General features: G+C 38.6%; 4 protein-coding genes across 6 annotated transcripts; 1 reads left to right on the forward strand and 3 right to left on the reverse strand.

The window, feature by feature from the left end:
• Nucleotides 1-4599: 4599 nt before the first annotated feature.
• Nucleotides 4600-7313, forward strand: LOC106296052. The gene has a single exon (XM_013732098.1). The coding sequence runs from the start codon at nucleotides 4672-4674 to the stop codon at nucleotides 7180-7182; it is 2511 nt and encodes an 836-aa protein (XP_013587552.1). The 5' UTR covers nucleotides 4600-4671; the 3' UTR covers nucleotides 7183-7313.
• Nucleotides 7314-7552: 239 nt separating this feature from the next.
• On the reverse strand, nucleotides 7553-9236 carry LOC106344142. 2 transcript variants are annotated; one of them, XM_013783540.1, is made up of 4 exons: nucleotides 9064-9236; nucleotides 8757-8826; nucleotides 8515-8617; nucleotides 7553-8427 (listed from the first exon to the last, which is right to left on the reverse strand). In XM_013783540.1, the coding sequence occupies exon 4, from the start codon at nucleotides 8411-8413 to the stop codon at nucleotides 7661-7663; it is 753 nt and encodes a 250-aa protein (XP_013638994.1). In that variant the 5' UTR covers nucleotides 8414-8427; nucleotides 8515-8617; nucleotides 8757-8826; nucleotides 9064-9236; the 3' UTR covers nucleotides 7553-7660. The 2 variants fall into 2 exon arrangements, with proteins under 2 accessions (XP_013638994.1, XP_013638993.1); XM_013783539.1 differs by having other exon boundaries at nucleotides 8757-8899.
• Nucleotides 9237-9312: 76 nt separating this feature from the next.
• On the reverse strand, nucleotides 9313-10461 carry LOC106344143. The gene is made up of 2 exons (XM_013783541.1): nucleotides 9753-10461; nucleotides 9313-9667 (listed from the first exon to the last, which is right to left on the reverse strand). Exons 1-2 carry the CDS (start codon nucleotides 10257-10259, stop codon nucleotides 9587-9589), a joined length of 588 nt encoding a protein of 195 aa, XP_013638995.1. The 5' UTR covers nucleotides 10260-10461; the 3' UTR covers nucleotides 9313-9586.
• Nucleotides 10462-11759: 1298 nt separating this feature from the next.
• Nucleotides 11760-17713, reverse strand: LOC106294801. 2 transcript variants are annotated; one of them, XM_013730467.1, is made up of 14 exons: nucleotides 17192-17713; nucleotides 16806-17015; nucleotides 16527-16721; nucleotides 16075-16448; nucleotides 15754-15982; nucleotides 15439-15607; nucleotides 14117-15334; nucleotides 13791-13962; nucleotides 13107-13325; nucleotides 12873-13010; nucleotides 12545-12779; nucleotides 12393-12452; nucleotides 12227-12298; nucleotides 11760-12140 (listed from the first exon to the last, which is right to left on the reverse strand). In XM_013730467.1, the coding sequence occupies exons 1-14, from the start codon at nucleotides 17489-17491 to the stop codon at nucleotides 11997-11999; spliced, it is 3735 nt and encodes a 1244-aa protein (XP_013585921.1). In that variant the 5' UTR covers nucleotides 17492-17713; the 3' UTR covers nucleotides 11760-11996. The 2 variants fall into 2 exon arrangements, with proteins under 2 accessions (XP_013585921.1, XP_013585922.1); XM_013730468.1 differs by having other exon boundaries at nucleotides 11821-12140; nucleotides 16084-16448; nucleotides 17192-17491.
• Between the last annotated feature and the right edge of the window lie 24 nt (nucleotides 17714-17737).

Genomic DNA, 17737 nt, shown 5'->3' on the forward strand with positions numbered 1-17737 from the left:
TCTGAGATGCATCCAGTCGTGCCTTGCCTTTGGAAGCAACACCATCTTTTGGTGATCATATCTGTGCTTTAAAGCATTCCAAAGATCCAATGGATTCTCAATCGTCATGTACTGATCCTTAAGACTTTCAATGAGATGATGGCGCATAAAACTTATGGCCCTGTATCTATTCTTTTCATTATCATTGTTGTCCTCGATGATAGTATCACCGAGTCCCTTGGACTTTAGACTTATCCTTGTATCTAGCGCCCACTGCAAGTAATTGTCTCCGGAGAGATTAAGGGCTGCGTAGTCTCTGTTTGCTATTTTCGACATCTGATTCACATTATCATAAGATTTTTAGATTCATAATGCGATCACGTGGCCGCAGGATATAAGCAAGCTCGGCCACAACACGTCTTATGCATTTATGATGTTCAAACAATACTAATCGACCATGGTGCTATCAATCATGAGCCACACGGCCCTGTCAGTTTTCTAATGCAATCAACCTAAGCTTGTGTGATCTATATGCTGGCCGATCTTGTTTTAAACAATTGTGAATGCAATATCATGTTCGGATTCATGCAAAACGATTTAAAACTTTCTTATGATCCCTAGGGTTTTCAATCTTTAAATTCTATCAACTTATGTTTAAGGTTTCAAGGCCTTAAGTATTTGTATGTTCAGATAGATTGATTCAAGCAATCTAAACAATCCTAAACCTCAAATCAAAACAGAAATCAAAACAATCAAGATCAATCTTAAAATCGGACACTAACTTCTTTTAGGGTTTAGGGTTTTCGATTCCTTGATTAGGGTTTGCCATGTTTCAGTTTTAATCAATCAATCATACAATCAGATTCTAATTGGAATCGATTTATGTTTCTAGTTTAGGAGATTGTCGATTTTAATCTTAGGGTTTCTTTTAGGGTTTCATCAAGACATTGTTTCCATAATGATGGGATTAGGGTTCTTATTGTTCTAGGTTCTCAGATTGTGTTTATACCTTTGTTTCGTAGGGGATTTAGAACCGGACCACCTGAGAATGGAGGAGACTTCGAGCTGAGATGATCGGACGTCTGCTGCCTCCTATCTGGTCGCGGATGGAGTCGATCGCGGGCTGGAGGCGTCTCGGCTGCGAGCTGTTCGGGGATCGGATCGTCTCGGGTCGGTCGCGGACTTCGGGTTCGATCGCGAGCTGGATGGCGGTTCTTCTGAGCTGGGACGTGGTCTCAGAGGCTATGATGGATCTCCTGAGTTCTTGGATGAACTAAGAACAAGTTTAGGATTAGGGTTTGAGTTTTGGGTCGCCGGTTTAGGCTTTTGGGTTTCGATTTTGGTCTCAGAGTTCAGAGGCTATCGTGCTGATAACGTGTTGTGAACAATAGGGGAAATCATGTGTGTTTATTACTTAACCAAAGTGTTCCCTTATATAGGGGTTACAAGAATCAGATAAAAGGAAAGTGTACAAATCATTATCCTAAAGTAAAAAGGAAAACCTCTTAAAGATAAACATGAAGAGAAAAGGAAACTATCCTAAGTCTAAGGTCGGCCACTCTCTCTCCCTTTGGGCCGCCGACTCTCTCTCTCTCCATGGGCCACGGATTGGCCATTTGGTTACTAGCAATCCACATTGTTCATAACAAAAACTGTTATTTTTGGAAAGTTTTCATTTTTTTGAGAAACTTTATAGATTTGAGTTTGTGATTTAGAAATTAGGATAACAAGAATATTTTTAAATAGCTGAGTATTTTTTCAGAATTTTCTTCAATAGGTCGGATTTTAAAATAATTTTCTAAAAACTGCTATTTTTGGAAAGTTTTCATTTTTTAGAGAAATAATGTAGATTTGGGTTTGTGATTTAGAAATTAGGATAACAAGAATATTTTTAAATAGCTGAGTATTTTTTCAGAATTTTCTTCAATAGGTCGTATTTTAAAATAATTTTCTAAAAACTGCTATTTTTGGAAAGTTTTCATTTTTTAAAGAAATAATGTAGAATTGGTTTTGTGATTTAGAAATTAGGATAACAAGAATATAAGAATATTTCTGGGCATATGAGTATTCTATAAGAATTTTTTATCAATATGTTGTATTTTTAAATAATTTTATTGAAAATTGCTATTTTTGGAAAGTTTTCAATTTTTAGAGAAATAATGTAGATTTGAGTTTGTGATTTAGAAATTAGGATAACAAGAATATTTTTCGACATATGAGTATTCTATAAGAATTTTTCATCAATATGTTGTACTTTTAAATAATTTACTTGAAAATTGCTATTTTTGGAAAGTTTTCATTTTTTAGAGAAATAATGTAGATTTGAGTTTGTGATTTAGAAATTAGGATAACAAGAATATTTGTGGACAGATGAGTATTATATAAGAATTTTTCATCAATATGTTGTACTTTTAAATAATTTACTTGAAAATTGCTATTTTTGGAAAGTTTTCATTTTTTAGAGAAATAATGTAGATTTGGGTTTGTGATTTAGAAATTAGGATAACAAGAATATTTGTGGACAGATGAGTATTATATAAGAATTTTTCATCAATATGTTGTACTTTTAAATAATTTACTTGAAAATTGCTATTTTTGGAAAGTTTTCATTTTTTTGAGAAATTTTTTAGATTTGAGTTTGTAATTCAGAAATTAGGACAACAAGAATATTTGTGGACATGCGTGCGGGCGGTCCACCTAGTTATAATATATTGGATTGTGTTGTGTTTGATTTTAGAATGAATTTAATTTCATTAACCCTTGTGCAAACAAATGTATTGTATTTGGTTTTAGAATGCATTTAATTATAGAATTCTAAATCAATTATGTGCTTAAACACATTTTTAAACATGTGGACAATGACAAAAAAAAACATGTGGACATAATCAAATGACATATTGTTTGAATGTCATTACAACTCAACACCACCAAATTTAAGGTTACTTCTTTATTTTTATATATTTTTCATTTTCTTCATTTATTTCTAAACCATTCTTCTTTTTGGTTATTTGTTTTTCATATTTGAGGATGAAGTGCACATCCACTTGGATGGATGGATACTGAAAGTTCTTTATTGATCGAATGTGGACATAATCAAATGACATATTGATCTAATGTCATTACAACTCAACACCACCAAATTTAAGGTTACTTCTTTATTTTTATATATTTTTCATTTTCTTCATTTATTTCTAAACTATTCTTCTTTTTGGTTCTTTGTTTTTCATATTTGAGGATGAAGTGCACATCCACTTGGATGGGTGGATACTGAAAGTTCTTTATTATTATTTTGTTTCTTTTGGTTTTGGATTTGCTTTTTCATAATTGTTTTTTTGGTACTCTCATGGATTTTTATTTAGACATAGCTAAAGTTGTATGTTTTGTTTTTAGAGAGAGAGCGAGAGCGAGAGCGAGAGAGATTGTTTAATATGTTTTCATTCTATGTTTATAAATAGAACTGAACACAACAAAATTGTGTCTCATTTGAAAATAAAATCTAACTAAGTAAGTATAAAATATCATAGATTTAAAATTGTGTTTGTGAAATATTGTATAAATTTTATAAAATATATATTTGTTTTAAAATTTTCAAAGACATATTAAATGTAGAAAAAATCTATGTTTTTATTATGTAAAATACAAAGTTCAATAATTGTTTTAATATGAACTGAAAGCAAATAAAAGTTTATGGAAAACTCATATTTGTAAAAAAAAAAATCCACGCTTAAATGTGTTCATGCCAGAAGTAATACATCAATTATTACACAAATATCATAGCACTTTCTTTATTATGGATATAAAATCAATTTAAATTCTACAATGGATATAAGGCCAAATTTCTCAACAATTCATGTTGTTTTCAATCCGTTGCAAGAGAATAACTATAGTTTTATGATTTTTAATGTATAATTTTGTTAAATGAATTCATCTCGAATGATTTTTTACTAGACTAAATTTACATGCTAAATCATATTTCAACAACAATCATAAATTTTATTTTCGTCTCATTTGGTGAAACTCAACTATAGGATAATTTCTAGGCACATCATTTTCTATGAACTAGACCACATCATCTGTAACAATATGATGTGACGTTGATTTCAAAAATCATCTTGAAGTCAAAAGAAGAATGATTTTTTTTTTAACATTTCACAAAAACACATGAACAGGTATCAGTTTGTAACTTCTTTTTGCTGATAAATAAATATGATACTTTAAAAAGCAAATTTACGATGAAGAGATTTTTTAACCATAGTTATGCAACAGATGACATGATAACCGGCGTGGTGTTGTGGTTGGTGGTATTTTTATTTGCTTGCCGAGGTCGAAGCTTTCCTTGCTTATCTTATACTCCCTCCGTTCCTAAAATATGTATGTTCTGGAAAGAAAAAAATTATTTTAAAAAGATACATTTTTTACTTTTTCAATGTATGAATTTACGAAAAAATTGTGAATTTTTAAAAAATTAATGGTGTTTATTGAATTTCTATTAACTTAAAATTATGGAAAATTGTTATTCATAAAAAACAATGCATATTTGATGAGTTTACTTTTATCACTTAAACTTAAATGAAGGGTAGACTTGTAATTTTTTGGTCATCATCTCCTCCAACCCCTGCGAACTGCAAACAAGCCGCACACCGTTTTTGCGCCTATTAAACGCTCTCGGCGCCCGCTATTTTGAACGTGACTATGGATGTAGTAGATGAGTGGGGACGCAAAGCCGCCGGAGAATCAATAACTCCTTTCTTCTCGCACCCATCAGATTCGCAGCTACTCTTCTCTTCTCCCTCACTCTCTCCTCCGATTCTCCACCGCGTCCCTCACCTAACTCACGCCCGGTTTCTCACCGTCTCCGGAGGCATCCCTCCGTCGTCTTCTTCCGCAATCGAGTCCTCCTTCCGTATCCCACATCCTAACGACGAAGCCGCTAGGGTTCTCTCCTACAACCGCCTCCAGTTTCTTCCTTTCCCGGGTAAAGGTTCCGTCTTGGTTTTTTTCCCCACAGGAACTAACCTCGATCAAATCGGGTTCGTGGTGGTTTCCCTCTCCGGTGATGACATCAAAGTCATGGGTTTGGATAAAGATGAAGCCTTTGTAGCGAAAGAGCGGTTCTTTTCTAGAGTTTTGAAGATATCAGTGCAACCGAGTAGTGATCTGAGAGTGTGCAATGATGTGGGTTACGTTATGGTTTGTTTGCTGTTTTCGGTTCATTGGTACTGTGTCAAGTACGATGAGTCTCGAGGCAGGCCGGTTTTGAGTTACATTGGAGGTCAGCAGTTTAAGAGTTCTTCTGTTGCTAGCGCTTGTTGGAGCTCTCAGCTTACTGGAGAGTGTTTGGTTCTGTTAGAGAACGGCGAAGTCTTTGTGTTTGAACTTAACGAGAGGCATGGCCGTGGATTCAGAGGTTGCAAGATGCAAGTTTCTTGGGAGGATCATCAAGGGAAGAGTTGGTTAGGGTGTGAGTTTGGTTGGAGGCTTGGGACTTTTATCGTTGCTCGGTCTGATGCAGTCTTTGTTATCACCAGAAGCTCTGGGAGTTGTTGTAGTGTGAGAGCTTTGTTGGAGTCTGAGAGTCTGGACATGGCTGGAACTGAAGAGTTTGTTGCGTTTGCCAAGGCGGGTAGTAACGATAGTTTTCGGTTTCTTCTTGCTTCTAGTAGCTATATGTATCTTTGTGATCAGAGGTCAGGAGTGCCTTTGTTGAAATGGCAGCACGATGTTGAGAAGCCTTGCTTTATGGATGTCTATAGCTTGTCCGATCTCGGGTTTCGGACAGATAAATCAACTACTTCCTGCGTTGTAGTAGGTTCGTTTTGGAATGCAGAGTCTCAGATGTTCTGTTATGGACCTTCTCCTTCTGTTGCCAATGATTCTTCTTCCTTGTATGTTTGGGAGCTTCCACACAATCTACTCTCACCAGCTGGTAAATGTCTATGTGGAGATTGTGCAATTAAAGAAGTGATAATGAAAGAGTCTCTCCCTGTGTGGATTGATTGGCAGAAGAAGAGAGTTCTTGTTCTTGGTTTTGGAGTTTTAAACAAGTACCTTCCACCACTCAGTTCATCAGATGAGTTTACTTTGATTCAGTTAAAATCCTCGGGGAAGCTAGAAGCACTCAAGTTTCGTTCTTCTCCTAGCTTGGGAGGAGTAGTGACTCACAGAGACTCCACCTCTGACGAGGTGAACTTATTGTACTTCCCTGATGATAACATATACAAACTCCCTCGTCGGTTCAAGTACCTCGAACTAGACTATCTCTCTGCTTACACAAAAGGGAACCTCGCCAAGTTCTTAGAATCGAGGATGAGTAAAAAGAGATCCTCAGGAGGTTCGAAGAAGAAGAGCGATCCTCTTAGCTTAACCTACCATGAGGAGCTATGCGAGAAGCTGAATCTCTGCGGGTTCGGTAGAGATAGATGCTCCTCCACAGTTACTGCAGTCTTCGACAGTATCAACTCACCAACAAGCGTTTTCGATATCGCGTTGAGAGAGACCTGGTCAAGCTTACCTATAGAGCTTTTGTTGCTTGCGTTCTCAAACTACACTGAGGTTGAAGGTGTTCTGTTAGACAAGAAGAAACCGTCTCTCGAGTTCTTATCTGTTCCTGACTTGCCACAGTTGCCGCCTTTCCTCTTAAGGAAACCGTCACGGAGAAGTAGCAAATGGTCGAAGAAGGTGCGGCCTGGTGTTGACCTCATTGGTCCTGTTCTCCCACTCCCAGTCCTCTTAACATTACACGAGCTCCGCAACGGCTGTGTAAATTCAGAACAACAAGAGTTATTCTCGCCAGATGCAGAGTTCGCTGAGAGGTGCAACCAAATCTCCAAAGCGGCTAGTGAAATGACGAACTCAGGTGCAGGTGAGACAATCATATCACTTGACGATGACATGTGGCTTTCACAGAAGGAGAAGAAGCGGTTCATTGCTTATTCTCCAATCACAAAGACGGATGATTCAGAAGAGCTCACAAAGTTTGTCTCCAAAGTGCGTCGTAAAGACAGTGATGATGATGTTGTAGGTGGAGGAAGATCAGGGCTTGAGTTGCTGGATGATATGTCTCCGGTAGAGATTTGCTTCGAAGACCGTGATGCAAGTTTCGATATGAAGGCTTTGTTTATGTGCAAGGCGCTTGTCTCTCAATGGCAAGATCGTTCTACTCCATATCAAGACTTTCTTTCTCAGTACCATCTCCATAAATGAGTTATAAGTACACGCACGGCTTTGTTTTGTCTTCACCGACCAGTTTTGTATGATGTGATAATTTAATTTTTGTAGTACATTCACGTTTATGGATAAGGAAGTGCAACTCTGTATACTGCTTTCTTCTTCTACTCTGTTTTTCTAATCGTGATCATCTCTCTCCTGTGTTAATATGGTTATCTTTTGTCTATCTGTATTTTGATTGTTGGCAAGAACAAGTTCCACCAACAGCTCCCAAGGAGGATATAGCTAACAAAACTTGAAACCTGGTGCTGCCAAATCTGAGGTAGATACCAGTGACATGATAAAATATATAAAAAGAGTAATAACAGATCAATCAAGATTTGTATTAGTTCCAACATGCTTATCAGTTACCTTATAAGTAAATCACAACTCTGATAATGATAATAAATGTAACTAAGTGGTGTTGCAGAATCTCAAGCGTTACACAAAAACAAAATAAAAACAATGAGAAGTCCTACTTAGTGTTCTTGGTCTTCTTATCTTTCGAAAGTCGTAAGATAGATCCTAATCCAGACGGAGATGGACCACCTATCACTGGAGTAATCCGAAAGCTTCCTCCTCTGCTGCTGCAGCTGTTCTTTCCGGATTGCTTTTGTGGCCTGAACTGATACGAGCTGCAGCAGGAAGAGGGAGGACAAGATGAAGGATCTGGCTGTGGACGTGGGGCTCCTCCATGTCTCAGCGAGCTATGCTTGTCAACGTCCCTAAGCATTGCTCTCTTAGAATTCATCACTGATCCTGTGGAAATGCTTCTTGTCAAACGAGGAAAGGAACAGATCAGACTCTTCTTTATATCGCAGTTAAGGCTCGAGCTTCTACTGAAGCTCCAAAACGACTTTGATGATGTTTCTACCACTGGAGTCTCCTTCTGGCAGTATTTTCTCGACTGTTGCGGTGATGGCAATGGCAGAGGAGGAGGAGGAGGAGGAGGAATAGAGGAGACGATAGGAGGGAGCTCGTACTTGTAACGACGTTTTAGCATGGAGGATGTTGCTTGGAAAGGAAGGATCATCCCATCAGCGAAGATCTCATCAGCTGGTGAGGAATCAAAGCTTCTTGAAGTGTGGAACTCGAAATCTGAATCTAAAAGTGTTGTGTCTCTTCGAACCAGCCCTGATGGTTGTTGTTCAATCGTAAGTGCTTTATCTGATTGGCCGAGATCGCCCGCGAACGATATCCGCTGGTGACTTGACTCCGCAAAGATCATAATGGTCCGTTTTGCTGGAGTTTTTGGAAACAAACGGTCGTGTTTAGTGAGAGAATCAATGAGAAACAAAGAAATGTAATGCAGGGAAGATGAAAACTCACCTTTGTGTGGAGGAAAGGAAAGATGAAACTCTGCTCAGAGACTTTTGTTTTGAAGATCATAATTGTTTTGAAACGTTTAAGAGATTAAAGCTCTAAAGTCTTTCTGTATTAAGAGGTTGAAAACTTCTATTAAAATAATGGATGTGGCGTGCCACTACTACAAGAGACGAAAAAAAGAACAAAAACAAAAACAAAAAACAAAAACAGTCTAAAATGAGATTTTCAAGGGTTTGAATAAGTACCTTGCCTTCTACTTTGTCTTCAAAGGTAACAGTTTATTCTTTTTATTTCTTTCCCCTCTGTTCTCCTAAGCTGAAGACTGATAACGTGAGCCACCTTGAAGTTTTTTTTTTTAACGATATATCTTAACAGCATGATCATGCTTCTAAAGGCGAACATGCAAGAAGAAGATGGTTTGTGAAGATTTTTCAGATCATTATCAGGTGTATAATCAAATTCAAATATGCAAAACCTAATTGCAGCAAGGAGCAAGTGTCCCAGGTCAGGTGTTCAATAGATAATACAAACAGTGTTTGTAACTCAACATACCAGAGAGAAAGGAAGCTGTCTGAAACTTTGGACATGGTGAGATGTTGTTATAGGAAGCTTGGTCTAAAACCCTGCAAAGTTGTCACAATATCTAACAGCAGAGACATTGTTCTAACAGTAGAGTTTCTCGACACAAACATGTTCAATCTTAGCAAGATATGATTTTTTGGGCATAATCTATAGCAAAATAACAAATTTTAGTTACTCCTGAGCTGCTAATAGTAGAGATAAAAAAAAAAAACAAAGATGTAAAGAAAGTTGCAGAGAGCTGCATTATTGATTAACAGAAAAAGACAGCTGGAGATTACAATTGAACTAATGGTAATGAAAAAAAAAAAAACCAGTTATCTCTCCCTCTCTCTTTTACAAATAGAAGAAACCAAAGTAAAATGGCTTCATTCACTAAAAACTGTTGGGGGGGCACATTGCTACATTCTTTTTGCTTTGTTTTTTTACAACAAAAGAAAATATTGAAAAAAGTAGAATGGACTTGGGGACTCCCAAATTAAAGAAAACCTTACAATCATGTTTCAGCAGCAGCATCGGGGACGTCGTAAGAGCCTGCCGTTACTTCTTCCCCTAACCACAATCCAGGAAACAGAGTCTGCAAACCATTAAAACGTTAAAGCAACAAAAAAAAAAAGCAAAACACACATGAAGAAAAAGGAGGGAAGTTTATAATAAAGTACATTCATTTGCTTCTGAACAAGTCTGGGTCTCTTCTTTGGTCTACGAGGAGGCTTTTTACCAATCAACGCTGTGAAATCCTCTTCGATCTCTTCTCTCAACAAACAAACAGAGAATTTCAGTTTCTCCGATCCATCACCACCTCCTCTCTTGACTCCGCCAATTTCATTTGTGATGATCATCCTCGTCGTGGTGGTGGTGGTGGGCTCGTCTCCTCCACCAGGCTCGTTACAAGCAGCTCTCCTCGTCCTCAGATTCCACGGCCTAGCTGCTGCTGCATCTCCATTCCCCAAAGCTGAGACCTTTGGCTGAGCAGACTCTCCTCCTCCTCCAGCTCCGGGAAGAGAGGGAGATCCGTGATTGGCGCGATCGGGAGAAGGAGAGGAGGAGGAGGAAGAAGGTAGCTTGACGCACCTGAGGAATCTCTGCTGACCCCATCGGAGATAAGGTAAGGTGAAGTTGTGGAGGCGCTTTGATCTCTCCGGTGGAGGCGGGGGAGGGAACTCCATTTGGATTGATTTGATTTGATTGAAGAAAATATTCCTCTTGGTGAGAGCTTTCCTTTGGAGCAAAGTTCAAAGTTTTCGTTTTTTTTTTGTTTTGGTTTTCGTTTGGTTGTTGTGTGAATATTTATTCTGGAGAAATTTTTACTTTTTTGGTTCGAATTATTCGGGGAAGGGGAGAGAGAATGTTTGGGACGCGATTGTAACGTTGTACTTTACTTGATCGATTGTTTTTTTCAGACTCGGCTAAATTCAGTTTTGTTTATTACTATAAAATAAAATACATACTCCCCCATTTTCAAAAATTTAGAGAAAATGTTTTTTTTTTTAACTTGTATTAGTATTTGACTATAGACGTTAATACTGTTTTAGTAAAGGCAGATTAAATTTTTGAAATACGGACGTGTGTAATTTATTACTCTCTCAAGTTTCTAAAAGATCCAATTTTTGTGTGTTTATATATTAAGAAACATTAAAGTTTGATTATACTATGACTTGTCTTTTAGAACTAACTATTTTGAACATTTTCAAACACTTTTTTTGAAACAAACTTATTTTAAAAAAAAAAAAAATCTTTTACAAAAAAGGAGTAAAATTCAATGTTCTTGTAATTGTAAACCAGAAATGAGATTAATACTCATAAATTCTGCCTAAGTTTTCTTGCTAATTAAATAAAAATAGATAAATTCATGACCTCGACGGTCTATGGAAAAGAGACTTCTACGGAGCATCAAGTTCTAACACTAGAGACTAAGAAATTTTCATTAAAAATGAACCACCTATATCGTGATGGGGATATGCATAAATGGTTTACTGTATCATCAAGTATTGGTCAACGGGGCTGAACAGATCATGAGACGAAAATCCATGGTTATTTGTATCATCGATACTTGGCTAATAGGACTCCAAGTGTTTATGTGGTACCTTGCTTTGATGATGTTAGGTTTGAGAAGTTTAGGTTTATCAACAAAGTTGAGAACATGGTATTATAAAGCAATTCAACTTTTGTAAACTGCAAGGATAAAATCGAGTTACATTTTGTCCGATGGGTTTGAGAAAGTTACTAGACAAAGTAGATGTTTGAGTGTATGTTCTGAGAAGCATGAATGGTCAAGACTCAAAGCATATATATATATGTATCGCCCCTTTTGTGGTGGCAAATGCCGAGTTATCCTTTGTTGAAATGACTCGTACGTTTGAAATTGTTGTCGTCGTCGAGAGGAATACTATCTGAGACCCAAGGAATGGATGCGTCTAAGAATTGAATGGTTCACACCTCTATATACCACATAGAGGCCAAGAAGCTTCGGGAATGTTTTGGGATAAATATAATTTGAGATTTTGTAACAGATCATGAGCTAATTACTTACGCTATAAAATGAAGGGGAATAAAAGTTATACAATAAAAATGCAACTATTTACACCCTTCAAAGAAAGTATCAGCTTATGCAAGGAAAACAAATAACAAATAACAGACATGTGAAGACAGGAGGGCATGATATGGGATGTTCTAGAAACAAGAGAGCTTTGCCCAAAAGCCAAAATGTATGGTGGTAACCTAATATCAGACTCTTCAAAAATCTTTAACATCTCAGAGAGACTATACAAATAAAAATTCTATCAACGGGCTTTTTGTTATAAGAAACCTTCTTCACCACATCGTTGTGCGAAACAGAAAGTGAAACCCACAAACGAAAGAGAAAAAAAAAGTGAAACGGAAGTTGAAAACATCTCACATTGTTTTCAGGATGAGGTTGAGCAGTCTGGGACGGTTGTTGTTTCTGATCTGATCACACGGGTGTTGTAAGAACCGCAGGTGCCGCATTTATGGTACAACCAATGAAACCGTGTCGTTCCTTTGCGTTCACAGTCATTACATAAAATGTCCTGAAACATTTGTGTGTTTGTTAGAGTATGTCATCGAATAAATTAAGACTAGACTCAAAAGAAACAGCAGTTTTAGTGTTCCTCACCTGACAGCGATCTTTGTATTCTTCTGGAAGCTCTTCTGCAGCCAAAAGTGCATCAAGCATACCAAAATAAACCTGCAGAGTTAGAGAACAGAAGCGAAGAAAGTGAATGATATTTGCAATGAAGGGATTTGAGAGATTAAGTTCTAAGGGACAGGGATTAACTTACAGCCATATCTCCTAATGATTTTCCACAGATAGGACATGTGTAGTGGCTGCAAGTGTAAGCCTGAAGGAGACCACAGAAACAGCAGAGTGTTTTGATTTAAGGCGGTAATAGATAAACTTATATTTGATGAGATTAAAAGACATTTTGCAAACCTGGAAGCAAGCTGAGTGCATGTAGTGACCACATGGTAATGCTCTGACTGCTTCACTCGAAGTGAAAAGAAATTCACAGCATATGGGGCAATTTGTCTCGAGGCTTTTCTCCAGGCACTTGTGGTTTACTAACTTCATCCCCAGGCAACAGTTACATGTCATGCAATGGAAATAATCGATTCCTAGTCCCTCACCCACCCGGCAAAGGTTGCAGAATGGACAGTGGTAAACAGCTCTGAAGTAAAATATAATAGTTTCTAAATGTTAGAATAGCTGCTCCAGTTTGAACAAACGCAAATGTCGCAGTTGGTTATTATATGGATCTTACCTTTCATCATCGAAAAGTTTGCAAATGCTGCAATAGTGCTTTGCCATAGGAACTCCTTCGCACGAAGGCGTTGTGCAAATGGGGCCAACAGGTTGCACCTTGAGGCATCGCATGCAGAGCATTTCCGTCACCAATTTTCTGTCAAGTGTTCCAAATGTATAAATCATATCACCGAGAAAGAAAAAGAAAGAAAGAGTTTCAATTTAACTAGGGGAGATTGGCATAACATCTTACCTATCCATTGAGTGGTCGCTTACTTTGTCATGGCAAAACCTACAAGTGAACAACTGACCACAACAAGCAGCCCGAAGCTTGCAGTTACGCTTGTAATGCTCGCATCCATATATCTGTTTCTCGGGATCTCTAAAAGACGGGAAACATCCAAGTGCAACATCACCATTTAACGCAGTTTCTGTTTCCTTGGGTAACTTTTGCTGAGCCGCTATCCATCGACTGATAAAAGCATTCACAATCGAAATGTAAAATGAATGTTATTCTAGGGGAAAAAAAAGGGTTCCAGATATGAGGGAGATGTGAATGAGATTATAGATTCGCTATCGTTCAGAAGGTTGATCAATGAAGGACATACATACATATATACACACCGGAACAGGCAAGAGCATTAGATGATAAGTATCATTTGTATAGTTTAGATATCGTTAGATACTATTCTCAGTATATACTCCTAGAATCACTCACCTGTATGTATTATATAATCACGTATCAATACAATGATCAATTCAAGGGAAACAAGATCACTTACAAAGAGCACCTTTGTTCTGCCACTTTATAAGTTTTTTTGTTTTCAAGTAATACAGGGGATTATATTTTTGGGGCTCTACGTTTACGTCAGAGGCATGCATGAAAATGTGGAATAACGGATATATGCAGGGAAATAGTGAGAAAAAAAAATCAGACCTGGTCCTCCAATTTTGTACTAGATAATCTTTTCTCCTTGGATCAAGTGTTGTGTCCTGATAAACCTTCCTGATTTCAGCCTCTAGTTCGTTCTGATTCATGCGGAAAATATCTTTCCAACCCGGCTTAAAAAGTTGACCAGTTTGGTCCAAGACTTCTTGATGATCATTATCTATATGAAATATAAACTTGACATAAGCAAACCAAGCTTAGCAGAGAGAAACTAGCCAACCAAAGTATGAGTTATGAAGTCACAAACATCTACGGTCTACATAAAGCCAGCTAGATGTTAAGTTGGTGAAAAATAGTTAGGCAATTGCTTTTACCTCTGTGTAGACTAGGTTTGGCTCTTTCCATTGAGGATAAGTCGGGTGATCCTTTCCAGCATTCGTTGAGCCATTCATCAAACATCGTGTTCTTGGTCGCCTGCTTCCATGTATCCATCATTCTATTTTGCTCATCTTCAGAAAGTGCGGATGTCACCCATGGTAACATGGATTGAAGAACTTCAGCACCCGTCGTCCCGATTATACGACCCACAATCTTGTCTTGCTCTTGAATGGAGAAGTGTTTGTCAAATAGAGGCCAGAGCTCCAGTTCCTCCAAGAATATATGTTGATCCAGTGTGATCTTAATGGATTTGCACATCCCTTGTAGCTTTGTAGCCAGTTCGTTGTACTTCTTCTTGCAGTCACCGCTATCAATATCAGCCTGAACAGTGTCCGTTTGAGTTACGTTCCCCATCATAGAATCACTCTGTAACTTCTCATGAAGAACTGAAAGTTCAGTAAGAACACTGTAAATATCTCCAAACAACTTCTCCTCATGTTTATGGTCGAGCGTGTAAGAGTGGCTGACATTGTGAAGCGTCTCCTTCGATTCCAAAGCTGGAAATAGGATATCATCTTCCGCATTACTATGAGCCTTGTAGAAGCCCCAGAGTAGGTGAAAGCGACCGATGAACTGATGAATAAACGTTTCATTGCAATCAATGAGCTTTCCAGATTCAACATCAAGAAACTCCAGATCTTTGCTAATGGCCTTGTGAAACTTGAAAATTGTAGCAACTGGCCTCTCGGCATGTCCAGTATCAAAGCTGTTGCTATCCATTTCCCAACCAAAGAGGCTAGAATTAAGAGCGGGCGCAGCAGAGTTTAGCGAAGAAGATCTCATAGATTTAGCTGCTGGAAGGGAACCAAGTCCCAGACAATCACTGTTAACTCCGAGATCCGGAACACAGCATGACCTGCCATTACCATTTGCGACTTCTGAAGAGTGAGGGGTGGCATTTTGTCCACAAGACGACACAACAGTTCGCTTAGCTGGCCTTTTATCCTGATGCTGGCAACACGCTTTTATACTGCTACTCGGGCATGGCAAAGACACACAAGCATTACATGACTGAAGGTAGACTTCTTCGATGTTGCTTAGTGTTTTAGCAGGGCATGAACCATTTGCCTTTGGAGACAAGCATTCCCCCGCTTTGCGTCCTTTGCATGCCCAACCAGAGAAAAGAGTAACGAGAGCAGCATCCGATTTAGGTGCTGTGGCCACAACGAAAACATGTAGTCGTACAAGATTGTAAGTCGCTGATAATTTTTTTAAAAAGGTGAAGTTTAGTCAAGAATGAAAACAGTATAGAACGTACCTCCAGCTTGCAAATTCTTCAGAAAATTCTTTGCTTCATCTTCTGTTAAAGATGCAGTCAACCATGGCAAAACACGTTCAATTAATCTTAAGGGCATTATGCACAGGCTTTGGTAGAGAATCTCTTGTTGTCTTTTAAAGCTGAAGTTCTTTCGTGCAAGGGGCAGCACCTGCAAATATTGTGAAGTTAGCTGACATCCTAAATTGGCATCTTGGATCTTCATAGCCAACTGATCTTATGCCGAACTTTCATAGTTTCACTTGTTAACAATTGTTAACAAGAGTATATGTCACAACACTTAGGGGAAAAGTCCACCTGAATTTCCTCGTTGTGAAAGTGCCTTTGAATAGTTTCCATTATTTGATCCGCATGTGAGCACAGCTTGGTGTAAAATTCAGCAGCAGAAGTAGAAGAGGCTCCAGCACTTTTGATTTTTTCAATTAAGCACCGGAACTCGTTAAACTGGTTTTCTTCTTCATCGTGCTCCTCGGAAAATGAAAACTCCCCATCTACTGCTGGAAATATGATCTTGTCCTCTGCAAGACTGCAACGCAAAATAGTAGTGTACCATCTCAGAAAATCTAAGAGAACTCCATTTAAGCATGAAAATAGGAAAGATGAGCAAGATTCACATACAATGAATACCTGTGAAAGATGCATACTTCAGCAATATACTGCAAGCGTTCATCAAATGCAGATAAATCCGAAAAATCTCCAGACAGCTGAATTTTCCTAGCCTCATCAGCTATTTCCTTCATCTCCTTGTTGATTGACTTGTGCCAAATTTTTATCTCATCAATTGGGTGCATAGGAGCATCAGGAGCTTCATACTCGGTAAGCTCTGGATACTTTCTCTTCCCGGCCTTGGATCCCTCACATGCGCACTGGGCTCTACTAGTTTTGCACGGAAGCATGCTGCTAGAAGAATCTAGACAACACTGGAACGAAGAATCCTCTACACCACGCGAAGCAGAAGTATCGCTTTTCCCTCCGAACCAGGTGAAAATAACCTTCAACAAGGAAAAATATCAAACCACAACTCCAAAAGTCTTTCAACTTCTAAAGTCGGATCTTATATCAAAACTTACCTGCTGAAGGAGCTTCTCGCCAGGAACTATCTTGCTTAAGCACATCTGCTTCTCCTTGCTTTCATCTATTGAATTGGCTGAAGCCAGCCACGGAAGAAACACGGCAAGCATATTCACAGGAATGCTGCAGAGAAACCTCCAGACTATGTAAGCTTGCTCCTCGTGCTTAAATTTCTCAATAAGTAACGGGAACACCTATCAGCAAGCAAAAAGAAACACTTTTTGATACAGGCCAATGCGTAATCATAAGAACTTGCTCTGTGAATAATAAAACGTTACCTGTTTCTGTTCTTTAGCCAAGTGCTGGCTAACAGATGTCTTAAGTGCTCCAGTACTGCTCGCCAATTCCCTCCGATAACTTTCATCGATCTCCGTGGCGGAATTTAGCAGCTCAAACAGATGGTCGAAGAGGGTGCCTTCACCTTGGTGCTCAAGAGAATACGTCTGCGCTACGTTCTTCACGCGTATGTCAAGAGCTGAAAAGATCACCTACATCCACAGACAGATATACACAACCGTCAAGAGCTTCTCCTCATAACACACATAGGCTCCAACAGATTCCAAATCTTCAAAGCACTCATCAGAATCAAGAAATGTAAAATCAAAGCATAATTGTGATTTTCGAATGTTTCCACAGAGAAAGAGAGTCAGCTTTTTGGCATTACCTCGTCCTCGGCATTGCAGTGATGCTTATAGATGGATCTAAGGAACCGGTACCGTTCACGGAGGAGACGGAGATCAACGTGGTGACCTGTAGCAAACTCAAGCGCCAGCCTATGAAGCGATTCGAGCTCACTGCATACCGCCTTATGAAAGAAGAGGAAAATCAGGATCGGAGATATCTCTTCCGCCTCCTCCGTGAACGTATTCGCCACAGTAGGAGCGCTCGTGAGCACCGTTGTTGATGAAGAAGCGACTCCTCCGCCACCTCTCGCCGCCTCAAAATCCGGCAACGGCGTCGCCATTTCGTGTCCGTGCAACAATCTCCACCACTCGATTCAACTTCCGTGTCCACCTTCTTCTACAACCGTCGATTTTTTTTTCAAATCTGAGCTCGCGAATTATGTGTGGTTGTGTTCAACGGAGACGATGAGAAGGAGGAGAAAGAAAGGTCGAGGTGTTGTCTGATATCGATTTTGATTTTGCTTTTGCTTTTGCTTTCTTTTTTAATTTTTGGATTATAATCTGAAAAAAATACTTTTAACTGTTTA

The sequence above is a fragment of the Brassica oleracea genome, chromosome C5 (assembly GCF_000695525.1).
Source record: "Brassica oleracea var. oleracea cultivar TO1000 chromosome C5, BOL, whole genome shotgun sequence".
In the NCBI taxonomy this organism is placed as follows: Eukaryota; Viridiplantae; Streptophyta; class Magnoliopsida; order Brassicales; family Brassicaceae; genus Brassica; species Brassica oleracea.

What these genes read in the sequence shown, in the direction of transcription:
- LOC106294801 (XM_013730467.1), bottom strand. Translation starts at nt 17,491, where the DNA reads ATGGCGACGCCGTTGCCGGATTTTGAGGCGGCGAGAGGTGGCGGAGGA. An exon ending in ACTGCAATGCCGAGGACGAG is followed by an intron (nt 17,016 to 17,191) that starts GTAATGCCAAAA and finishes CTGTGGATGTAG; the next exon opens with GTGATCTTTTCAGCTCTTGA. An exon ending in TGGCTAAAGAACAGAAACAG is followed by an intron (nt 16,722 to 16,805) that starts GTAACGTTTTAT and finishes GCTTGCTGATAG; the next exon opens with GTGTTCCCGTTACTTATTGA.
- LOC106344142 (XM_013783540.1), bottom strand. Translation starts at nt 8,413, where the DNA reads ATGATCTTTGCGGAGTCAAGTCACCAGCGGATATCGTTCGCGGGCGAT.
- LOC106296052 (XM_013732098.1), top strand. Translation starts at nt 4,672, where the DNA reads ATGGATGTAGTAGATGAGTGGGGACGCAAAGCCGCCGGAGAATCAATA.
- LOC106344143 (XM_013783541.1), bottom strand. Translation starts at nt 10,259, where the DNA reads ATGGAGTTCCCTCCCCCGCCTCCACCGGAGAGATCAAAGCGCCTCCAC. An exon ending in TTGTTCAGAAGCAAATGAAT is followed by an intron (nt 9,668 to 9,752) that starts GTACTTTATTAT and finishes AATGGTTTGCAG; the next exon opens with ACTCTGTTTCCTGGATTGTG.